At 51.2% G+C, this 20,581-nt stretch overlaps 1 protein-coding gene across 2 annotated transcripts in view; it reads left to right on the top strand.

Moving 5' to 3' along the window:
* Dennd3 (DENN domain containing 3) overlaps positions 1-20,581 on the top strand; it is a 55,098-nt gene that overhangs the window by 28,773 nt on the left and 5,744 nt on the right. For both annotated transcript variants that reach the window (XR_005976183.1, XM_041672576.1), the window contains exons 11-19: positions 396-499; positions 1,004-1,203; positions 2,860-3,381; positions 10,433-10,692; positions 12,305-12,475; positions 13,455-13,584; positions 17,480-17,587; positions 19,164-19,303; positions 19,774-19,931. Coding sequence is in view for 1 of the 2 variants with exons in the window: in XM_041672576.1 (XP_041528510.1) it covers positions 396-499; positions 1,004-1,203; positions 2,860-3,381; positions 10,433-10,692; positions 12,305-12,475; positions 13,455-13,584; positions 17,480-17,587; positions 19,164-19,303; positions 19,774-19,931 (1,793 nt within the window). In the remaining variant the exon portion in view is untranslated. The remainder of the gene's footprint in view (positions 1-395; positions 500-1,003; positions 1,204-2,859; positions 3,382-10,432; positions 10,693-12,304; positions 12,476-13,454; positions 13,585-17,479; positions 17,588-19,163; positions 19,304-19,773; positions 19,932-20,581) is intronic.

Raw genomic sequence — 20,581 nt, 5'->3', positions numbered from 1 at the left:
AGTCTTTCCATGTGCCGGTGAGGAATGAACCTCTAAGTACTTAAGAACCCGTTGCAGGCCTGGAGAGATGGCTCAGTGGTTAAGAGTGCATACTGCTTTCTAGTGGGTGCAGCTCTCAATACTCTCCTTGTGTGATTCATATCATAATCTTGGATGCAGGGAGATCTGACCACTCTGGCCTCTGCCAGCACCTACACTCATGTGCACATACCCACAGACACATAATTTAAAATAATGCAGTTTATAAAGAAGCAAGAGTGAGGCTCCCTGTCTTCACAGGCTCCTTCCTACATCCTGCGCAGGAGAGGTCATTCCTTAGTGGGGCGGCCGCAGGCTCTGGATGGAGGCCAGAGGACCACGAGCACAGTCTGACAGCTTCTCTCCCTTGCATGCAGGTTTTGGACACCTACATGTTCCACTCCTTTCTGAAGGCCCGGCTCAACAGCAGGATGGACGCCTTTGCCCGGATGGACCTTGACACCCAGTCTGAGGAGGACAGGTGCCTCACTGTGTCCTGTGTGCACGGCTTTCTGGGGACTGAGGGCTCATGTGTCACAGCTCTATTAGGACATGCAAGGGATCAGTTTGGCAGGATATTGAACAGTTAATTCACCGAGAGCCTTTAAATGTGCAGCCTCCTCTCTGTGTCCCTGTTTCATGGGGGCGGCTTTTGTGTGTCTGGCCTAGCATCCTGTACCACACCCTGATCTCTGTCCAGCTTCATTTTTTTTCCCCATGCTTCCTCACTCAAGAAGCCTGTTTTTTTTTTTTTTTTCCTGCCTTTTCCTGATTTTATGCAGGTATCAGCCCTGTCCATCTCTGGGATTGTGGGCTCTCCGAGACCCTCTGTTCTTTCCCCTGAGCTGCTTGAGGCTGCACTTAGTGACAGGTTCTCCCCCTGTGCGTGGCTCTGTCCCCTTGCCTGTCACTCTGGGTGTGGTGGCCTCGGAGGCTCACACTTTTCATCTTTGTGCCCACGAAGTGAACTTTTGCTGTTCCCTAGGATAGACAGGATGCTCATCAGTCCAAGGAGACCAACCGTGGAGAAGATGGCCTCTAGGAAGGCTTCGCCTCTGCACATCACCCACAGGCGCATGGTGGTCAGCATGCCCAACCTGCAGGATATCTCCCTGCCCGAGCTGCCACCCAGAAACTCGTCGCTTCGGATAATGGACACCTCCAGCTGTAAAAGCAGCAGTCCAGGCGAGACCACCACCCTCCTGCATGTACTCTCCCAACGCTGCAGTCAGTAGATCGTAGATGGTTCAGAGGGAAGGAATATGCTTAAAATCTTAAACTATTTGGCCAGGTGTGGTAGTGAACACCTGTAATCCTAACAACTCGGGAGCCTGGGGCAGGATTGGTGCTTTTGAGTTTGGGGCCAGCCTCCTGGATTTCTGGCTACCCTATGTGAGTGTACTCATTGTGATACTCCTGAAATCCTGCCTCTGTAAAAATAGAAAAAAAAAGAACCTTTTTTTCTCTTTCTTTTTTCCTTCCTTTCTTTCTTTCTTTCTTTCTTTTTTTCTGAGATAGGGTTTCTCTATGTAACAATCCTGGCTGTCCTGGAACTAGCTCTTGTAGACCAGGCTGGCCCCGAACTCACAGAAGATCCACCTGCTTCTGCCTCCTGAACACCAGGATTAAAGGCGTGCACCACCATCACTGCCTGGCTTATGTGAACTATTTTTGAAAAGATTATTTTGTGTCCATGCCCCCCTCATTTGTGTGTGTGTATACGCACACACATGCACACATGTTTGTATGTTATACATATAGGACATGTCTATATTTGCGGATGTGTAATAGTATGCCCCTGTCTAGGTACCAGTCCCTTCCTAAAGGATGCAGGTAGATATTTACAAGCTATGTTGCATTTCTGTAAACTTCCCCGAGGCACACCCTGATCTGTGTTGTATCATTCACTGGTACGCTAAGCCCCACCGAGTCCTTAATGGGTGGGAGAAACTGTTGGGGGGCCAGGCCCTTGACAGCTGCTGTCCCTCTCTCAGGCTGCAGCCAGCTCCAGGAAGCTGAGTCCCCAGAGAGTTTCTGTCTGCAGAGACAGTATGCAAATGAAAACCCAGAGTTTTAGGAGCTGTGAGCCCTTCTGTAGCAACTTCCTGGCTGTGTGACCCCAAGCAGACCAGTTCCATTTCTGAGCCTGCAATGTCTTCCCTGGGCGTGGCAGGTCTGTGCACACTCACTCTGGAACACAGAGCCTCCCTTTTCCTACTCATCTGGAGGATGCCCTACCCATCCCCTACCCCTGCACATCACAGGCCCCACCCTCCTCCAGCTTCCATAGCTGGGGCACCACCTCCAGCCTCCGTGTGCCCCGCAGCCTCTGGTCTCTTGTCCTCAGGAGCTCCCAGGAGGGGAGGAGCTTCAATCCTGATCAGTGTTTAGTTTCCAGCAGGCTTTGGAGGGAACTGGTTTAATTTCTGCCTGTGGCACTTAGGAGCTCGGTTCTCCTCAGTTCTCACCGGCTGCATCACTGTGGCGGGGGCCCCATGCTATCGCTGCCCAGAGCCACTGTTCAGGGGACAAACGCTTGCAAAGGCTGAGCCCTGCGTGGCAGATATAACTTGGCTTAGGATATTTGCTTCGTCTTCAGAGCCCAGTCCCAGCATTTTCGCTTAATATTCATAGTTTTGAAGACATAATTGCCCCAAGGAGAATAGTTGTTACTCTGAGAACAAAATGGGTTCTTCACCCCAAGGGTATGGGGGAAAGTCTTGAAAGAAGCACATGGGTTTATGTCCAAAGCGCACGCAGTGACACCATAGGGGTCCCTCTGCCTTTTCCAGGACCATGTTAAATAATTCCATGCATTTTCCCTTTAATTTTCTTTTCCAGTTCTCAAAGTGATCCCAAAGTCAACATATACATTCAAGATCCCCGAGATCCACTTCCCGCTGCTGAGCCAGTGTGTTCAGACCTACTACACAGACCTCACCGCTCTCCTGAGCAAGGCCATGGGCCTGCTGGGCCCTGGTGACTCTCTGCTTCTGGCCAGGTACTTCTACCTGCGGGGCCTTATCCACGCAAGGCAGGGGCAGCTGCTGAGCGCCCTCTTGGATTTCCAGAACCTGTACAAGACCGACATAGGGATCTTCCCAGCTGACCTTGTTAAGAGCATGGTGGAATCCATGTCCGCCTCTGAGTGGGCCCAGGCTGAGCGGACTCCCGAGCTGAGGCGGCTCATCACAGAGGTCCTGGACAAGCCGGGCGAGGCCCCCAAAGCAGATGACGCTGTGAAGAACTTCGAACTGCCCAAGAAGCACATGCAGCTGAACGACTTTGTGAAGCGGGTCCAGGAGTCGGGGATCGTGAAAGACACCGTTATCATCCATCGCCTGTTTGACGCACTGACCATGGGTAAGAGGACCCCACAGCTGCTCCGCTGCCCTCCGTATCTTTGGGTCTCTAGCTACAATTCGATCCACTAAAGATCAAAAAGATAAAAAAAAGAGCTGTGTCTGCACTGAACACAGACAGCTTTTTTTCCCTTGTCACTGCCCCATAAGCCAAGGCTATTTATTTATTTATTTATTTAATTTAATACGCATTGGTGTTATGCTATGGGTGTCGGTCCCCTGGACCTGGGGTTACAGACAGTTGTGAGCTCCCATGTGGGTGCTGGGAATTGATCCTGGGTCCTCTGGAAGAGCAGTCAGTGCATTTAACCACTAAGCCATCTCTCCACCCTTAAGCCAAGGCTTCTTGAACTTGCACTCGTGGTCACTTTCACCCAAAAATCTTCCATGAGACGCAGGTGTTTAGGAATATAAACCAGGTGTGCGAACAAACACTTGCTGGTAATTAGTCATAAAGAAATACGTTTTAATTTATGTTGTATACAATATAATATTAACATTGATTAAAGACAAAAGCAGGGCGGGGATGTGGCTCAGTTGGCAGAGTGCCTGCCTAGCACGCTTGAACCCTGGTGTCTAGAATAATTAGGCATGGTGGCTCACACCTGTTACCCCAGCCCCAGAGATGGAGAGATGGTGCGTACAATCAGAGGTTCAGAGTTATCCTTGCTTATATAATGAGCTTGAGAACAGCCTGGGCTATCTCAAAATCTTTATTTAAAAAAAAACTTCCAAATTAATGAGATGAATATACTTTTTTTTTTAATTGGTTTTTCAAGACAGGGTTTCTCAGTGTAGCCTTTGCTGTCCTGGAACTTGCTCTGTAGCCCAGGCTGTCCCCAAACTCACTGAGATCCGCCTGCTTCTGCCTCCCGAGTGCTGTCCAGCTGTTTTTGTTTTTTGAATCGGGGTCTTGCTATGTAAGTCCTGGCTGTCCTGGAACTCACTATGTAGACCAGGCTGGCCTCAAACTCACGAAGAACCACCTGTTTCTGTCTCCCAAGTGCAAGGATTAAAGGAATATACCATATGCCTGGGCAAGAATTAAATCTTGAAGATGAGAATTATGGCTCATGCCTGCAGCCTTGGCCCTTGGGAAACTGAGGTAGGAGGAACTATGAGTTCAAGGCCAGCCTCAACAACATAGTGAGTTCTAGGTCAGTCTGGACTATAGAGACAGATCCTGTCTTAAAAGAACAAAATTAAATCTTGTAAAATCTTGACTGAGTGTTTGATTCCGCAAGGCACAACCCATCTTTGGTGTCTTTGAAAGTTGATATTCTGATTTTGTAATCCTCAGTGTTTAGAATCCCGCTTTGCATAAGTACTTAGTAAAAAAAAAAATGGTTGACGTATTTTTAGGTTTGTTTCAGAAATTATTTGAAGTTCTATTCTAATCCCAAGTCAAGATTCACTTAATGACTTTCTTTAAACGAAACTCAAATCAGCAGCTCCAGCTTAGAAAAGCAATTTTAGAGTAAGCTATTCTAAGACAACGCAGTGCAAAGACCTGCTAGCTTGCTGTTTCCACGTGGAGTGACGGCAGTGAGAAGATACGAGAAGTCTCCGTTTTCTGTAGTTAAACCAGTGGATGTCAGCAAGAGCACAAGCCCTTGTATGTTAAAGACAGTAGTCAGTCTCAGTGTTTTGGGCAACTTTTGCTGGTGTTATGTGACATGATGGCGTACACAGCACAAAGTGCACACATGTTCTGACCCAGAGCTGCAGGTGACGTACGATACAGCATGGCTGAGGTCTACATGAGGCTGGCTGTCTCTGCAGTTGCATCTGACCCAGTGGCTGTGCAGTGGCTGCACAGCTGTGCCTCAGAATTCTCATACAAACACAGACGCACACACGCACACACACACACACACACACACACACACACACACACACGCACACACACACGGCGGGGGGGCAGTGTGCCAGGTGCCATGTTTCTTGGGTTTGGCTGTGCTGTGTCCCCAGTGAAGCACTGTCCCCAACCCAGGCTCTGCTTTCTCTTTCACTCAAAATCCCTGATGGCAAGATGTCTCCCAACAGCACACAGGTGATGTTTTACACTCACAGACTGTGTCCCGCCATCTGTGGAAGTCTGAAATCCTATTTCTCACTGATCCATTTTAGCTGTACTGACATGTGTGTCTGTTCTGTCTACTGGCCATGCTGGAGGGAGTGTAGGTCGTCAGTCATCTTTTTGTTATTGTTGTTTGTTTGTTTTTTGAGACAGGGTTTCTCTGTGGCTTTGGAGCCTGTCCTGGAGCTCACTCTGTAGACCAGGCTGGCCTCGAACTCGCAGAGATCCGCCTGTCTCTGCCTCTCGAGTGCTGGGATTAAAGGCGTGCGCCACCACCGCCCAACTTCATCTGTCATCTTGTAACTGAGAGGTGTCCATTGACTTCGCCTTTCCAGACACTGAACGGGAGGGCCCTGACATCTGTCCCTAGAGAGTATGTGTGGGTTGGTTCCTCTGCTGAGAGCTAGAAGCTTGCTTGGGCCAAGTGTCAGCACCCCAACTGTGTGCTACCCCACCTGTGAGCTCTGCTGCCCACTGCCTGGCAGTATGAGCCTCATTGTCACAATGATCTTCCTGTCTAATGTGAGCTAGCACTGCCCAGCTGGTGACCTCAACTGTCTGTCCTCATGCTGGCTTCTTCCTGTTTGCCATAATCTCAGCCTTTGCCTGAGTTTTATGCTGGGACAGCTCTCTCTCTCTGCTGTTGACTTGTGTGGGCTTCTTGTGTTCTGGACATCTTCGCCTTGCCAGGGCGGGTGCTGCCAGGGTAGGCACACCAGGCGTCACCCCTGGCCATGCTGTGAGCACTGCAGAGAACATGAATGGGCTGACCATGAACTGCCGCAGGAAGGCTTGAACCTGTGTGCGCTTCCCAGCTGCTGAAGCTCTTGAATTCCCTGCTCTCTGCTGGCCAGACCAGTCCCGTCAGCCCATCCACACATGCTGCCGCCACAGATCCCACCAACTGCAGCTAAAAAAAATATTTGGAGCATGTGCTTTCTACTGAGCATGTGCAGATTTTTGTTTGTTGTTTGTTTTTCGAGATGGCATTTCACTGTGTAGCCTTGGCTGTCCTGGAACTCCCTCTGTAGAACAGCTTACCTCAAACTCACAGAGATCCACCTGCCTCTGCCTCCCAAAGACTGGGATTGAAGACGCGCTCCACCGCACCTGGCAGGCGGGTGTTTTTCTTGTTTCTCAAGCAGTAAACTTAAAATTCTATGGTGTTGGGCGTACAACCCTGAAAGATCTTAGAGCACACAGGAGGCTGCACCAGTTTGTGTTAACACTGTCACTTATAGAAGAGACTTGGTGCACACAGCTTGATACATGACTGTTTTGGGGGAGATGGAGATGGCGGGCCACCTGTCACTGGCCAGGTGCAGTAGCCTTCTGTGGGGTAGCCTGCACTACTTGGGAGTCCGGGGCTGCAGACAGCTATGGTGAGCTAGTGTGTGTAGGGGAGACAAGGCATTCACAGAAAGACTTTGAGGGTTTTGTGGGTGTGCTTTTCCTCTTCCCGCCATGTGACCTCATGAGGATGTGAACACCCCAAGAGCCCCCTATACAGCTGTGGCCTGAAATAAAGGGATTCCGATCTCTAGGGTTATTCTTCTCACCTGGCAGCACACTGAGCATGCCTGGTGGTGCCTCTGTCTCCTTCACAGCCCTGGTCCGGTCTGGTCACCTAGTTTCTCAATGGCTGGTAGACCCTAGTGAAGGAAGAGAGCCTGCATCTCTTTTAAGGCCTTTCTTCTTCCTCCGCAAGTGGCAGTGTGTGACATCACTACCTAACTTCCAGAGGGCCTGGGAAGTGAGCACCTGATCTATAGTTGTGGAGCCGGCTGGTGAAGGACTGTCATTGGCCTTCACTTACATGGTTTCTTAGGCAGAGAAGTGCCCCAGGAGGGGACAGGACCCCCTTGCCACTGCTGTGACTGTATGTGTTCCGGTCAAGTGGCTGTGCTGAGAGACAAAATTTTTGCAAAGCTGAATGTTCTTATCTTAGAGTTGAACGTGTGAGATACAAGAGTACGCCCGAGGGCTGGAGCGTAGCTCGGTAGAGAGCTTGCCTGGTGTGAGCAAGACCCTGGGTTCAATACCCGGTGACCCACAAAGAGTACGGTTGAGACTGTATTTAAAACGATCATTTCCATTCTCATGTTCGTTAGTGTGACGTGAGCCGCCGGCAGGAGGGCACATCACAGCGGCACACTTGTGAGAGGTTGGAGGCGGGGAATGGACATTCTGCCTTTGAGTGTGATTGTCGTGCACCTGAGGACAACGGAGTGTGTGGGTGTCCACATGTGTGCACAGCGGCTGTGGGTGTGTGCGCAGTGAGCGAGGCACCATAGCTTGTAGTCGGGTCCTGCTGTAGTCCCCGCAGGGTGGTATCCATCGCTAGCTGGGGTGCTGGCTGTAAGCGCGAGAAGTCTGCTTTCCCTCTACTGGGGTGTCTTTAGTCTTGCGGCTCCTACTCTGCACGTCCAGAGCACACGAGCCCCTCGCCTTCAAGGATGGGCCACGTGTCTATACGAGGACATTTCGGGTGCTGGCTGCACAGGCCCTGCTGGGTGCTCAGAGGGTCTGTCCCAAAGGATGTGTATGAAGGATGCCTGGCTCTGTCACTCTCTCAAGCAGTGGTGTGGCCTGCCACTCCTGCCTCTTCCTCTGTTTTCTGGGCTCTTCCCTGTACCTTATGTGACTGAGAGCCATATATTCTGCCTTCGTGTATGCTTGAAGGCCAGAAGAGGGCACCAGATCTCACCATTGATGGCTGTGAACCACCATGTGGTTGCTGGGACTTGAACTCAGGACCTCTGATGGCTCAGGACCTCTGAGCACTGGCTGCTCTTAACCTCTAAGCCATCTCTCCAGTCCCCCGAAAGCCTTTCTTACATGATGTCTGATGGGAGTGACACGTGCTTATGAGCCAAGCTCAGTCGGTCTGAAGCCTGGGCCCCAGCAGGCAGCAGAACTCAGTTGTCTGTAAGGTGGAGGACTCTGGGTCACAGTTTTATGGGGCAGGGGATGACTGTCAAACTGTCAATCACCTCACTGAACGCCCTGCCCAGTGCAGGAGACTTCAGAGGCTTGTCCCATGCATGGGGTCACCCCATTCTCTGTTGTTTGTCTTCTTCAGTCTCTTCGTGTTACACATTATACAGACGGCTACTGTACCTCCACCCCACGTGAAATTATTTTTCCAGTGAATTCAAAGCTTACATGGGGTTTGCTGTGTAGCTCAGTGGAAGACTTGCCGGCTTGCCTAGCATGGGCAAGGTCCTGGATTCAACCCCCAAGCTCTGCAAAAGAAGAGAGAAAAGAATTTAAAATACATATTATTCACCTACCTTGAGAGATAATGCAGAAGGAAAGCTTGAGAATGGCGCCACCTGGTGGAGGTCCCCATGAGAATGTTCCGGGTTGCCTTACAGCCTGGTGACAGACCTTCCTGTTGGGCCTCCTTCCTGCCTGCGCCTCAGCTGTCCTTGTTATTTGGAAATTTCCCCTGGAACCTTTCCCGTCCTCTACAGCCTGCACACAGCTGTCCCCTTACACACGGCTGTGTGCTCACCCGTCGCATTGTGGCAGCAAATCAGATGTATCAGACAGTTGTCACCGTGACACCTTTAACACCTGGGAATGGTGATGTGGACCCAATGGGACTTGGTCCACCTCAGACCTGGGCCTCTGAAGCCTAGGCACAGGGAGACACGGGTTCTGCATAAGCAGGGACCAGCTGCCAGCAGGCAGGGTTTGTAATTCCTACTTCAGCTTCCTAGTTTGTATGCAAGCCTGGTGAGCGTGGCTGCCGTAGGCTGTGGCTATAAAGGCGTCCTCTGTACCGTGGAGGGTCAGTGTTGCTGTGTGCTGGTGGTTATACTGGTGTCCTGAGGGAGGTATGTGCACAGTTGGTAGGTGTGCAGCCAGCATGTTAGGACAGGCTGTATGGGGGTGTTCCTGCAGTGATAGAGAAGGCTGCATGGGGCTGTTCCCTGCAGTGTTAGAGAATGCTGCATGGGGCTGTCCCCTGCATTGTCAGGGCAGGCTGAATGGGGCTGTTCCTGCAGTGTTAGAGAAGGCTGCATGGGGCTGTTCCCTGCAGTGTTAGGGAAGACTGCATGGATCTGTTCCCTGCATTGTTAGAGAATGCTGCATGGGGCTGTTCCCTGCATTGTTAGGGAAGGCTGCATGGGGCTGGGGCTGTTCTCATGGGGCTGTCCCCTGCATTGTCAGGCAGGCTGCATGGGGCTGTTCACCTGCGTGTTGAGGGGGAGAGGCAGGGTGTTCTGGTGTGACAGTTAGGATGAGTCTGTATGGAGGCACATAACCGCATGGCCTGCTTGGGGGCAGTGCTTGCTATGGCTGCAGAATGGGGCGTGAAAGGAAAGGGGGCAGTCTCAGGGAACGAGAGTTCTGATACAGTGGAAATGTCTGGGTGAGGAGCAGGAAGGTCCATTTGAAGCAATTGTAGCCCAGCAGCTGGGGAGGTAACGCAGCAAGTGAGGAGTACGGTCTGTGCAGGACGGAGGGCCCGAGGCACAGTCGAGGGCACAGAGCAACAGGCTTTGGACACTTGAGCCAGGCAGGACAAGGCCGAGGGAGATGGGGAGAGCGAAGAGCTTGAGCCAGCAAGTCTCAGAAGGTAAGTGTGGGCAACAGCTGTACCCCAGAAGAAAGTGCCTTATATGCCAGGCATAGCAAAGCTCGCCTAGAATCTCAGCATGTGGAGAAAGACGGCAGGAGCAGTACGGGTGCCCAGTGAGTTCCAGACCAGCCTCAGAAACAGAACAACTCTGTCTCAAAAAAAAAAAAGTGTCCTTGTTGCAGTTACTGTGACTGCCTGTGGTAGGTCAGATGGCCATCCCTCTGTGGGCTAGAAGGACAGATGGCCTCTACCTAAATCTGCCCCACAAGCTGGGGCAGGCGAAGGCTTCAGAGTCCTGGGCACTTGTGCCACCTGCTGCCTGACTTGGGTAGTGCATGCTTGAGGCATGAGGCTCAATGAACTCTTTCTTGTTAAACCCAGGACATGAAAAACAGATCGACCCTGAAACATTCAGAGACTTCTACACCTGCTGGAAGGAGACGGAAGCAGAGGCACAAGAGGTCAGCCTGCCTGCACTGCTGATGGACCATCTGGATAAGAACGAGTGCGTGTACAAGCTGTCGAGCTCCGTGAAGACCAACCGCGGCGTTGGCAAGATCGCCATGACCCAGAAACGCCTGTTCCTGCTCCCCGAGGGGCGGCCGGGCTACGTGGAGATCGCCACTTTCAGGAACATAGAGGTGAGGCTGCCATGATGCCAGGCGCAGGATGCAGCCATTCCCCAGGCTGTGTGCCCCTGGTTACCTTCAGCACCGTGTGCCTTCCTGTACCCCAGCTTGATCAGCTCTCAAGTAAGGGTGAGGTGGCGCCCCTGGGGCGGTATTTCCTCACCCGATTCCACTGCAGTGACCATGTATAGAGGTGCAAGGTAAGGCTGGCTATGACTGTCTCCCAAAGACGGGAGGTTAGGAATGAATTCCTCTCAGCGAGACGGCTACATGCTGACCACCGGTAGCCGCTGTTTCCCAGTCCCTGCTGTCCCCATGGTGTGTCCCACAGTGCCTACTGGGGTTTCTGGGCACATGCTTCTTATTAGTTTTCATAGTTTATTTGCTTTTTGAGATAGGGTCTTGCTATGTAGCTCAGGCTGACTATGAACTTGCAATCTTCCTGTCTCAGCCACATGAATGTTGGGATTATAGGCACATTCTACCACACACCTGGGCACATTTTATTTTATTTGTTTGTTTTCTGAGACAGGGTTTCTCTGTGTAGCTTTAGAGCCTGTCCTAGAACTCACTTTGTAGGCCAGGCTGGCCTTGAACCCACAAAGATCTGCCTGCCTCTGCCTCCTGAGTGCTGGGATAAAAGGAATGTGCCACCACCGCCCAGCTTTTTTTTTTTTTTTTAAGATTTATTTATTACATCACAGTGTACTGCCTGCATGTTTGCCTGCACACCAGAAGAAGGCACCAGAACCACCATGTGGTTGCTGGAAGTTAAGTGCTCTTAACCTCTGAGTCATCTCTATAACCTGGTTGGTTGGTTTTTTGAGAGCAGGTGTCTCTGTGTAACCTTGGCTGTCCTGGACTATGTATTGCTCACAGAGAACTACCTGGATCTGCCTTGGAGTATTGGGATGAAAGGCATATGCGACCACACCTGGCCACGTTACATTACTCCAGAGGAGGAGGTCTGAGTCAGGTGTACTGGTGTGTGTCATTAATCCCAGCACTCAGGACTCAGAGGCAGGAGTTCCGCAAGTTCTAGGCTAGTGTGGGCAGCAGAGTGAGACCCTGTCTCAAAAAAAAAAAAAAAAAAGAGAGTTGGGTGGTGGCAGTGCACACCTTTAATCCCAGGTGAGGCTTGCGGATTCCTGAGTTCAAGGCCAGTCTGGTCTACAGAGTTCCAGGTCGGAGAAACTGCCTTAAAAAAACCAAACCAAACTACCACCATCAAAAACAAAGAAACAAAAAAGGCAAGAAAAAAAAAAACCAGGTCTGAAATGGGACCCTGACGGTCTTATTTCGTACCTTGTATTTAACAATTACCATCCCACACTTGAGGCCTAGGAGAGGTGGGGTGGGGGTGTCATGTGTTCTCAACTACTAAGGTCACAGCAGGAAGAAGGGCCAAGACCAGTGACCACTGGGATGCCCACAAGGCCTGCAGCTGACATCCCTGTCTGCGCTGCTGGCTCGCTCCAGAAGTCCTCTGGGAAAGCAAAGGGCTGTAAGGTGTCCACGTGCCCAACATCATGGCCAAACTTGCCCTCCATGCCTTGAGGCTGCTCCTTCCCTCCTTCTACCAACCCAGGCTTCTCTGTGACGTCATGTTCTCGTCCTCCCACAGGAAGTCAAAAACACCACAGTGGCCTTTCTCCTCCTGAAGATACCCACCTTAAAGATCAAGACGGTGGCCAAGAAGGAAGTCTTCGAGGCTAACCTGAAGTCCGAATGTGACCTGTGGCACCTGATGGTGAAGGAGATGTGGGCCGGGAAGAAGCTGGCAGACGACCACAAGGTCTGAGGTGGAGGTGGTCCTGTGGGCACGGGTGGCACCAGGTCCTGCAGGGGTCACCGAGAGCTCGCAGCTCAGGCCTGGCACCACTGGGCAGGGGAGTTCTACTATCTGTGGGGACACAGAAGCAGCTGTGGCTCTGTGACCTCACTTGAGGCCATGTGGCCTTTGAGGTTGGAGTGAGGAGGAGCCCATGAAGGTTGCAGCCCACATTGACTCAGTTTCCCTTTGTGCACCCTCTGTTCTGATGTCTTCCCAGTGAATGGTGGGGAGGGTTGGGGGGGGTGTGCATTGTCTAAATGCCAAGAAAACATGTGTCAAGCAAGCCAGGTATGGGAACATGTGTCCATTATCCCAGTACTCAGGAGGCTAAGCTAGGAAGGCCTGGAGTTTGAGGCCAGCCTGGACTATAGAGCAAGATCATGTCTTGAACAATTACATAACCTGACCAAAACAATGAACTAAGGCCATCATCAGAGGACTCACACAGAGGAACTGGTCATAAGGGTATGTGGAGACTTGTAGCCACTAGTCACCAGAAATGTCTTAGAAGGAACAGGCTGGCTGGTGGCGTGGGTGGGGCCCCCACTTGTGATGGGTTATCCCTGTCATGGAGTAGGAGTGAACTCTGACCTCCCTAAGGTTCTGTGTTCCATGATCTCTGGCCCAGCCTTTTGGTTCTACACCCGCTGTGCTATGCAGATTAGCTATGCAACGGCAAAAGCCCATGGCAGGACTGTTCCCCCACCTGTCACTGGGTACAGTCACAGCGCTGCTGTCTTAGTATGGTTGGGGCAGGGGTGAGGAGGCATGAGGTCCTGCCGGCCCCATTTAGAGAAGAAAATGCGCTGGCTCCCGGAGTCAACAATCAGGGTTTATTGTAACTCCCGAGCAAAAGATGATGCGACCCCAAATCCCAGCTCCTCACCCACTCACCCTCCAGTGAGTGGACGGGGCTGACACACGCCCGCTTCTGCCCTAGGACCCGCAGTACGTCCAGCAAGCACTGACCAACGTCTTGCTCATGGATGCCGTAGTTGGCACACTGCAATCGTCCAGCGCCATACATGCCGCCTCCAAGCTGGCCTACTTTGACAAGATGAAGAACGAAAGTGAGTTCCACGTGCGTGCAAGGCCATGCCTTTGGCTGTCTAAGCGTTTGCCTCGGGCTCTTCTTCTGGCTGGCTCTATCCGTTAGAACCCACCAAACTTTCTTGCTCTCTCTTCTGTTTTTGCTTACTTTTGGGGGCGGGTGGATAGGGTCTTGCTGTGTAGACCACCTGAACGCAACTCATGGTCCTCTTGCCTCCATCTCCTGCGTGCTGGCATTACACACCCAGCTATATTTTGTTGATTTGGAGGGTGTTTCTTGTCTCTGTTGTGTGTGTGTGAGAGATGTGTGTGTGGACACACATGCCACATGATGTGTGTGAAGGTCAGAGTCATTTTTCTTCCTTCCACAGTGTGGGTCTCCAGGATTGAACTCATTATCAATTTGGGGCACAGTGCCTAAACACTAAGCAATCTCACCCGCCCTGATTTGTTTTGAGTGTCACTGTTGTTCCCTTGTTTGCTTTTTTATTGTTTGTGTGAGACAGGGGAGCATTCTAGCATAGGCTAACCTGGAACTCAGTATATAGCCCAGGCAGGCCTTGAATTTACAATCCTCCTGCCCCAGGGAGTATTAGGATTATAGATGTTTTTAGGATTTTTTTTAAATCACATGATGACTTTCATTGTCACTGAACCCTGGACCATGTGGCTCCTCCCTGTCACACACTGGCTCCTTGTTTCTGTCCTGGGTGGTGTTCCATTTTACACGTAAACTGCATGTCCTGACCAACTGCAGAGTTTCCTGTCCTGTTCAGCAGACAAGAAATGTCTGGAAGGCTGCTGAGTAACTGATAGCCTTTCTGGTCAATGTTGGGGATGTGTCGGACATCCATGGCTTCTTTGCACCTGGTTGGTCTGCTGACAGATGGACTAAGCACCAGTCTCCTGTAGCTCAGGCTGGTCTTGACCTGTCTCTGTACCTGAAGATGACTTTAAACTCTGATCCTCCTGCCTCCACCTCCCAGGTGCTGGCATTACTGTGCCTTGGTGCCCAGCATCTCTTTATCTTTACTGTGGCCAGTTTCCTGGGACAGAAATCTCCAGCATCTTTGCTGCTCATTTCTGGTTGGCTCTCCCATTCTGAAGCCATACAGAGGTCCGTATTTCAAGTCTAGGACCAGTGGGTTAAGAAGATGTCTCGCGCCTTCTGAGCTTCTGCCTTGTTTCCATTTTATTTTATTTTATTTTTTTAAATATTTATTTATTTATTATGTATACAATATTCTGTCTGTGTGTATGCCTGAAGGCCAGAAGAGGGCACCAGACCTCATTACAGATGGTTGTGAGCCACCATGTGGTTGCTGGGAATTGAACTCAGGACCTTTGGAAGAGCAGGCAATGATCTTAACCGCTGAGCCATCTCTCCAGCCCCCTTGTTTCCATTTTAAATGTCCTGCAGCTTCCTGCTTTGAGACCTGTAGACAGGAAACCTATCGAGGCCACAGAGAGTGTGTGAAGGTAAACAATAGAAGTTCAGCTCGGGACACAGATGAAGTAGGACTGTCTGCAGAAACCATTCAGGTCCTATTGACATTGGATGTCCCTCGCCTCCTGGACCCCTTTAACATGTGGCTTACTAAGTTTAGGGCATTTGCAGAGTGGTGACACTCTCCTTGTGATGGCTGTGAGACCCACTCTGCAGGAGGAATTCCCATACCTGCTTAGCATCATCTCTGGGCTCCCGCTGGGGCCATTTGTTGACTCTCTGTGATCTCATCTGTCCTGGGTGTTTTCCACACTTGGGAGCCCTCCTGACTCCATCCTTTCGCCCAGTCCAGTGTCTCGGTTCCTTCATGAGCCAGCTTGTGCCGCCACTTCACTCCTTGAAGGAAAACTGTATTTTGTATGGTTTGTGTGTGAGTGTATGTGTGAATGCCACGGGGTGTGTACGCAGGTTGGAGGACAGCCTCAGGTGTTGGTCCCCACCTTCCACTTTGCTTCAGGTGTGTGTGTGGGTCATCTCATTTTTGTTGTTTGCTGCTGCGTATGTTAGACTAGCTGTATGTTGGGGGGAGGGTCTCCTATCATTGCCCTCTGTCTGTCCATAGGAATACTGGGATTGCAGAGGCACACACTTGCACCCTGCTTTCCATGGGTCCTCATTCTTGAACAGCAAGCACGGAACGCACTGAGCCGTCTCCCAGTCCTTCCTCTAATGGCTCTAGTTGTGCTGCCTGAGAGCAATGCATTTCCTAAACCTCGTCTCCTGTAGTGGACACTGAAGTCCACTGCCTTCTGCCTGACGAAGGCGGCTGTGAATGCCTGCGCAGGTTCCTGTCGTCGCTCCTGGGTGTGGAGTCAGGTTTTAAAAATAGCTGTGCAGGAATTAGAAAACACCCCAGGCTGTGTGCTTACTCACCTTGGCATATCTTCATCTTGCCCTTGGTAACATCTGTCACTGTCTGTGTGGCCCTGACACTTCCTGGCCATAGAACCCGCTCCTGCCTGATCTGGGACAGCAGCCAGGAGGCTCAGGTGCTCCACGTTGCCTGGAGACCCACGGAGCCCTCCAGGAGCTCTGTCTGCCGGTCCTGGGTCTCGACAGAACTGTTCTTTTCCTCAGATGGGAATAAAATCAAATAAACAGTGCACTTCAGCTGTTTATATAACTCTAAACGCAGGCCTTCTCGCTTCCAGCAGTTTATGGAACGGCTTTCTAGCTCCTCTGTAAACAGTTTACAGAGTTGCCATGGGAACGCCCAGCACACGCTCTGTCATCATCACCTTGTTCCCTATGGCCCAGGAGACGCCATCTGAGCTCCGGTCACAGCACACTGAGCTCCTAGCCCTGGTTTGCTCTACCGGAGGTCCTGAGTTCAATTCCCAGCAACCACATGGTGGCTTACAACCATATGTAATGAGATCTGGTGCCCTCTTCTGGCCTGCAAGCATGGAGGCTGAACACTGTGTACATAATAAATAAATCTTATTAAAAAAAAAAGAAAAGAAATCCAGAAATACCTTCTAGTGCATGGCTTAGCAAAGTGAAGACTCGAGACATGACAAGCTTGATGCAGAAGCACTGGGAGCGCCTGTGATGGAAGGGTTTAAAAATACACAAAACGAAAGGAGAGCCCTAGGCAGCAGGTGGAGCAACAGTGGCAGAGGGTCCCTTCGTAGCATCCTGCACTGCTGGAGCTCAGAGCTGTTATTTGTTTTGAAAAAAATGAGGATGATAGCAATAGTATCAGATGTGTGGGTTAATGAGAAAGGGAGGGTGTGGGGAGAAGCCATCAGCAAGTCCCCAAAGCATCATCCCCACTGCAGTGCAGGTGACTCATGGGGGCGGGAGGCTAGGAGGTAACTCAGGGGGTTAGCAGGAGAGTCCCTCACCCTGGCAGGTAGTCCCAGAAACCCCCAGGGAAGGTGGTTTTTGCATCGCCTAGGAACAAGAGTTGGATTGTGCAGGAAGAGATGCAAGGGTCACCCATGTTTATCCTGGCGTCATATGCAGAGTCTTAGAAATGGAGCCAGACAGACGAATGGGTAAGGAAGATGTGACCCAGGGCTGGAAAGATGGCTCACTATGTAAAGGCACGTGTTGATAAGCCTGACGACATGGTTGAAGGAGAGACTGACTCCTATTGTTTCCTGATCTCCACATGTGTTCTATGGTGTGCGCATCACACACAAAATGTTAAAAGAAAATGTCACATGTACACAATGGCCTTCCGTTCAACCAGGAGAACATGCATAGCAGCGGCCTTCTTGGCCCCGCTCCCCATCAGGGATGAGGCCAGAGGGCACCTTGGATGGTATTATCCCTAACACTGATTTTCAAGAGTGCCCCCTTCAGGCCGCATGTGGTTTTTAACCTGACAGGAGAGCTTGTGAGTTACACGCCACTGCTGTCCTACTTTCTGAGTCTGGTAACCCAAAGTGCTTGTGTTTCAGCACCCATGGCAGTCCCAAAGACAACCTCGGAGACCCTAAAACACAAGATAAACCCTTCAGCAGGAGAGACTGCTCCCCAAGCTGTTGACGTCTTGCTGTATACTCCAGGTAAGGTAACCTCTCACTGCTCCTGGTTGTGATGAACTTAGATCTGGGTTGGAAGTCACCCTGGCAACAATGAAGGGAAAACCCTGTGCTAGGAGAAGGGGGGTGGTTTATTTTTGACTGTAGGAAAGAATCCTGAGCCACGGGGCAAAGCTGTCTTGACCACTCTGCCCACTTGGCCTTGTGGCACCCTATACTTGGGTAACAACATAGTTAGGGACCCAGAATACTCATTCCCTGCCCTCTGCAGTATGTGACAATTCAGGTATTGTGTGTCCTCAGCTCTTATCTTTGGCTGATGGCGAATGGTTGTATAACCGTGGGGTAGTAGGACAGCCTAGCTCCGTACTGGAAGCTGGAGCCCTGCCCACTTCAGTCAGTCACCACATCAGTCCCAAGTGGATGGAAGTCGAGATGAAAAAAGGCACTTACAGGCTAGTGGACCAGCACACCCAGCAGCACAGGCATGACCAGGCCAGCCCCGAATACCTGATCACCGAAGGACTCATGCATTTGACTACATTAAGGGTTTCTGGGCTGGTAAGGTGGCTAAGTGGGTAAGGGTGTTTGCTGCCAACAACCCTGAGACACCTGAGTTTGATCCCTGGAACCCACATAGTGGAAGGAGAAACTGACTCCCCAAAGTAGTCCCTGAACTTCCACTTAAGTGTGCTATACACACACACACACACACACATCAGTGGGAGCTCAGAGACTGTGCTGGCAAGTGTGTTTCTGGCATGATGACATCATGAGGGGCTCCCATCCAGCCATTCAGAGCACAACTCCCCGAGGGAGAACCAGGTATTCCAGTATTGCCAAGAGACACATACCTCATGAAAGAGGCCATCCCAGCTCTGACACCATCGGCCTCGTGACCAGTTAGGGCAATGCCAGTAGAGTCACACTCTAGAGTCAAGCTGGACACAGTGACATTGACCTGTAGTCCTAGCTGCACAAGAAGCTGGGGTAGGACAACATTAGCCTGGGGAACATAGCAAGCCCTCATCTCAACAAAGAGAAACATCCCCCAGAGGGCTCAAATAAATTACAGTTTATGCCAGGCTGGATGTGCTGGTATGTATCTCTAATATCAGCATTCAGGAGGATGAGACAGGAGGATAACTACAAGTTCAAGGCCAGTCTGAGCTATATGAAACTCCATCTTAAAAACACTAAATAAATAAGGATAGATACCAACCAGTAACTGTGGGTGACAACCTGAAGCAAAGGTACCCCTGCTCCACGCTGTGGGTAGGTGTGGAAATCGATGGACACACTGTATCTTGGTTTCTCCAGTTGACCCCTTCCTCACCAGCCACCCTCATGCTGTCCGCTTACCTGTGGGTCCCTGGTGCGACAGTACATCCCCACTCCACACAGTCTGGACTGTCCCTTCCAGGAGCTCACAAGACCCCAGACTCTCCAGGGAGGATGGCACTCTGCCATCTTCACACCCCTGCACTTGGCGCTGCACTGGCATTCTGTGGCTGTCTGCAGGACAGCCGAGTGGTAGGAGGTGGCCCCTCCCACTGTTACTGATCTGACTGAAAAGTTTCGGGGCTACTTTCCTCTTCAGGGCGCCTTGACCCTGCAGAGAAGGTTGAAGATGCACACCCCAAGTTGTGGTGTGCCCTGAATGAAGGCAAAGTGGTCGTGTTTGATGCTTCCTCCTGGACCATCCACCAGCATCGCTTTAAAGTGGGTGCCTCCAAAGTGGTGAGTGCAGCGCCCTTAACCCAGTGTGATGCTCTAAGTGATTCACCAGACTGCGTGTCCCTGGCATCACGAAGAACCCCTGACGACATGCCATCTGCAGAGGCCCTGATGGCTCGATTGGCCATTCTTGCTATCCATCTTCATTACTGCAAATCCAGCCACCTGCTAAAACTTGTCTTTACCCCCAGATCATTGCTCTCGGTGCCTCTGTGGTGATCCAGACACATTGGAAATGTCAGTGCCGGTGTGTGTTTGCTGAGGCAGTGCAGTTACTGCTGCTCCTTGCAGCTCACACCGTGGACCACTATCCTGTCCCTCCTGTATTTTCTGCCATGCTTTATACGTCTGTGTTCTCAATAAGGCATCTTTACAGGATCAGTGTTCATTCGCTGTGACTTGGGGTTAGTAAGCGCAGATCGTGAACCTGGTCTACATGGCTCACCCCACCCTTCTGTCTTGGCTCCCTTTAGAACTGTATGGTGATGGCAGAGCACAGCCAGGTGTGGGTGGGCTCCGAGGACTCTGTCATCTACATCATCAACGTGCACAGCATGTCCTGCAACAAACAGCTCACGGACCACCGTGCAGCAGTCACTGGCTTGGTGGTGCACGATGGGAAGAAACCCAGGTACCAGGGCCCGCTGGGGGGTAGGAAAGGGAAGAGCTTGGCTCCTAGGGGTGTGGAAGGTAAGGGGTCCTGGGCTTTGCCAGGGAAGGAGAGTCTGCAGGAGACATGTGTGTTCTGCTTCTGCTTGTGGGCAAAGAGAAAGGAGCCTTTGAGAAGACAAAACCATCATGGTGACCACCAGCTCTCGGCCTCACAGCCAAATTACTTAGACCAGCCTATACTTTTGGCCAAAACTGGAAAGGGTTGCGCCCAAGAAGTGCTGGTTGTGGCTGGTTTTCTCGTTTTCCAGACATCAGAAATCTGGCTTTGTAGGAGAGACTATCTCTAAAATGCCACTGTGGGACATGGCTCCCTCAGGCCCCAAGAGTCACCAGAAGGCCAGCTGTCTGCAGGCTGATGGGGGCACTTCCCCCTGCTAAATCTGTAGCTAGTGTTGCACGTGTCCTTGGGGGGGGGGGTCTGGAGCCCTGTTCACCTTCATTTTCAAACCTGTCCAGACTGCTTCAAGGGGCTTCACCCTCCCTGCCAAAGGCATGCATGGCAGACAGCTTTGGGCTGGCTTCATCGGAGGGTGAACAGGCAAGAGTTCTCCCGTCACAGAGAAACCTCCTTTTACCCAGGGGTTCCTGACTCTTTGACCCCCAATTCTA

Source organism: Microtus oregoni, unplaced genomic scaffold (genome assembly GCF_018167655.1).
Source record: "Microtus oregoni isolate MIOR12 unplaced genomic scaffold, Mior012 000022F_ref0000154, whole genome shotgun sequence".
Classification (NCBI taxonomy): Eukaryota; Metazoa; Chordata; class Mammalia; order Rodentia; family Cricetidae; genus Microtus; species Microtus oregoni.
This window is presented reverse-complemented; position numbering and strand designations above follow the sequence as displayed.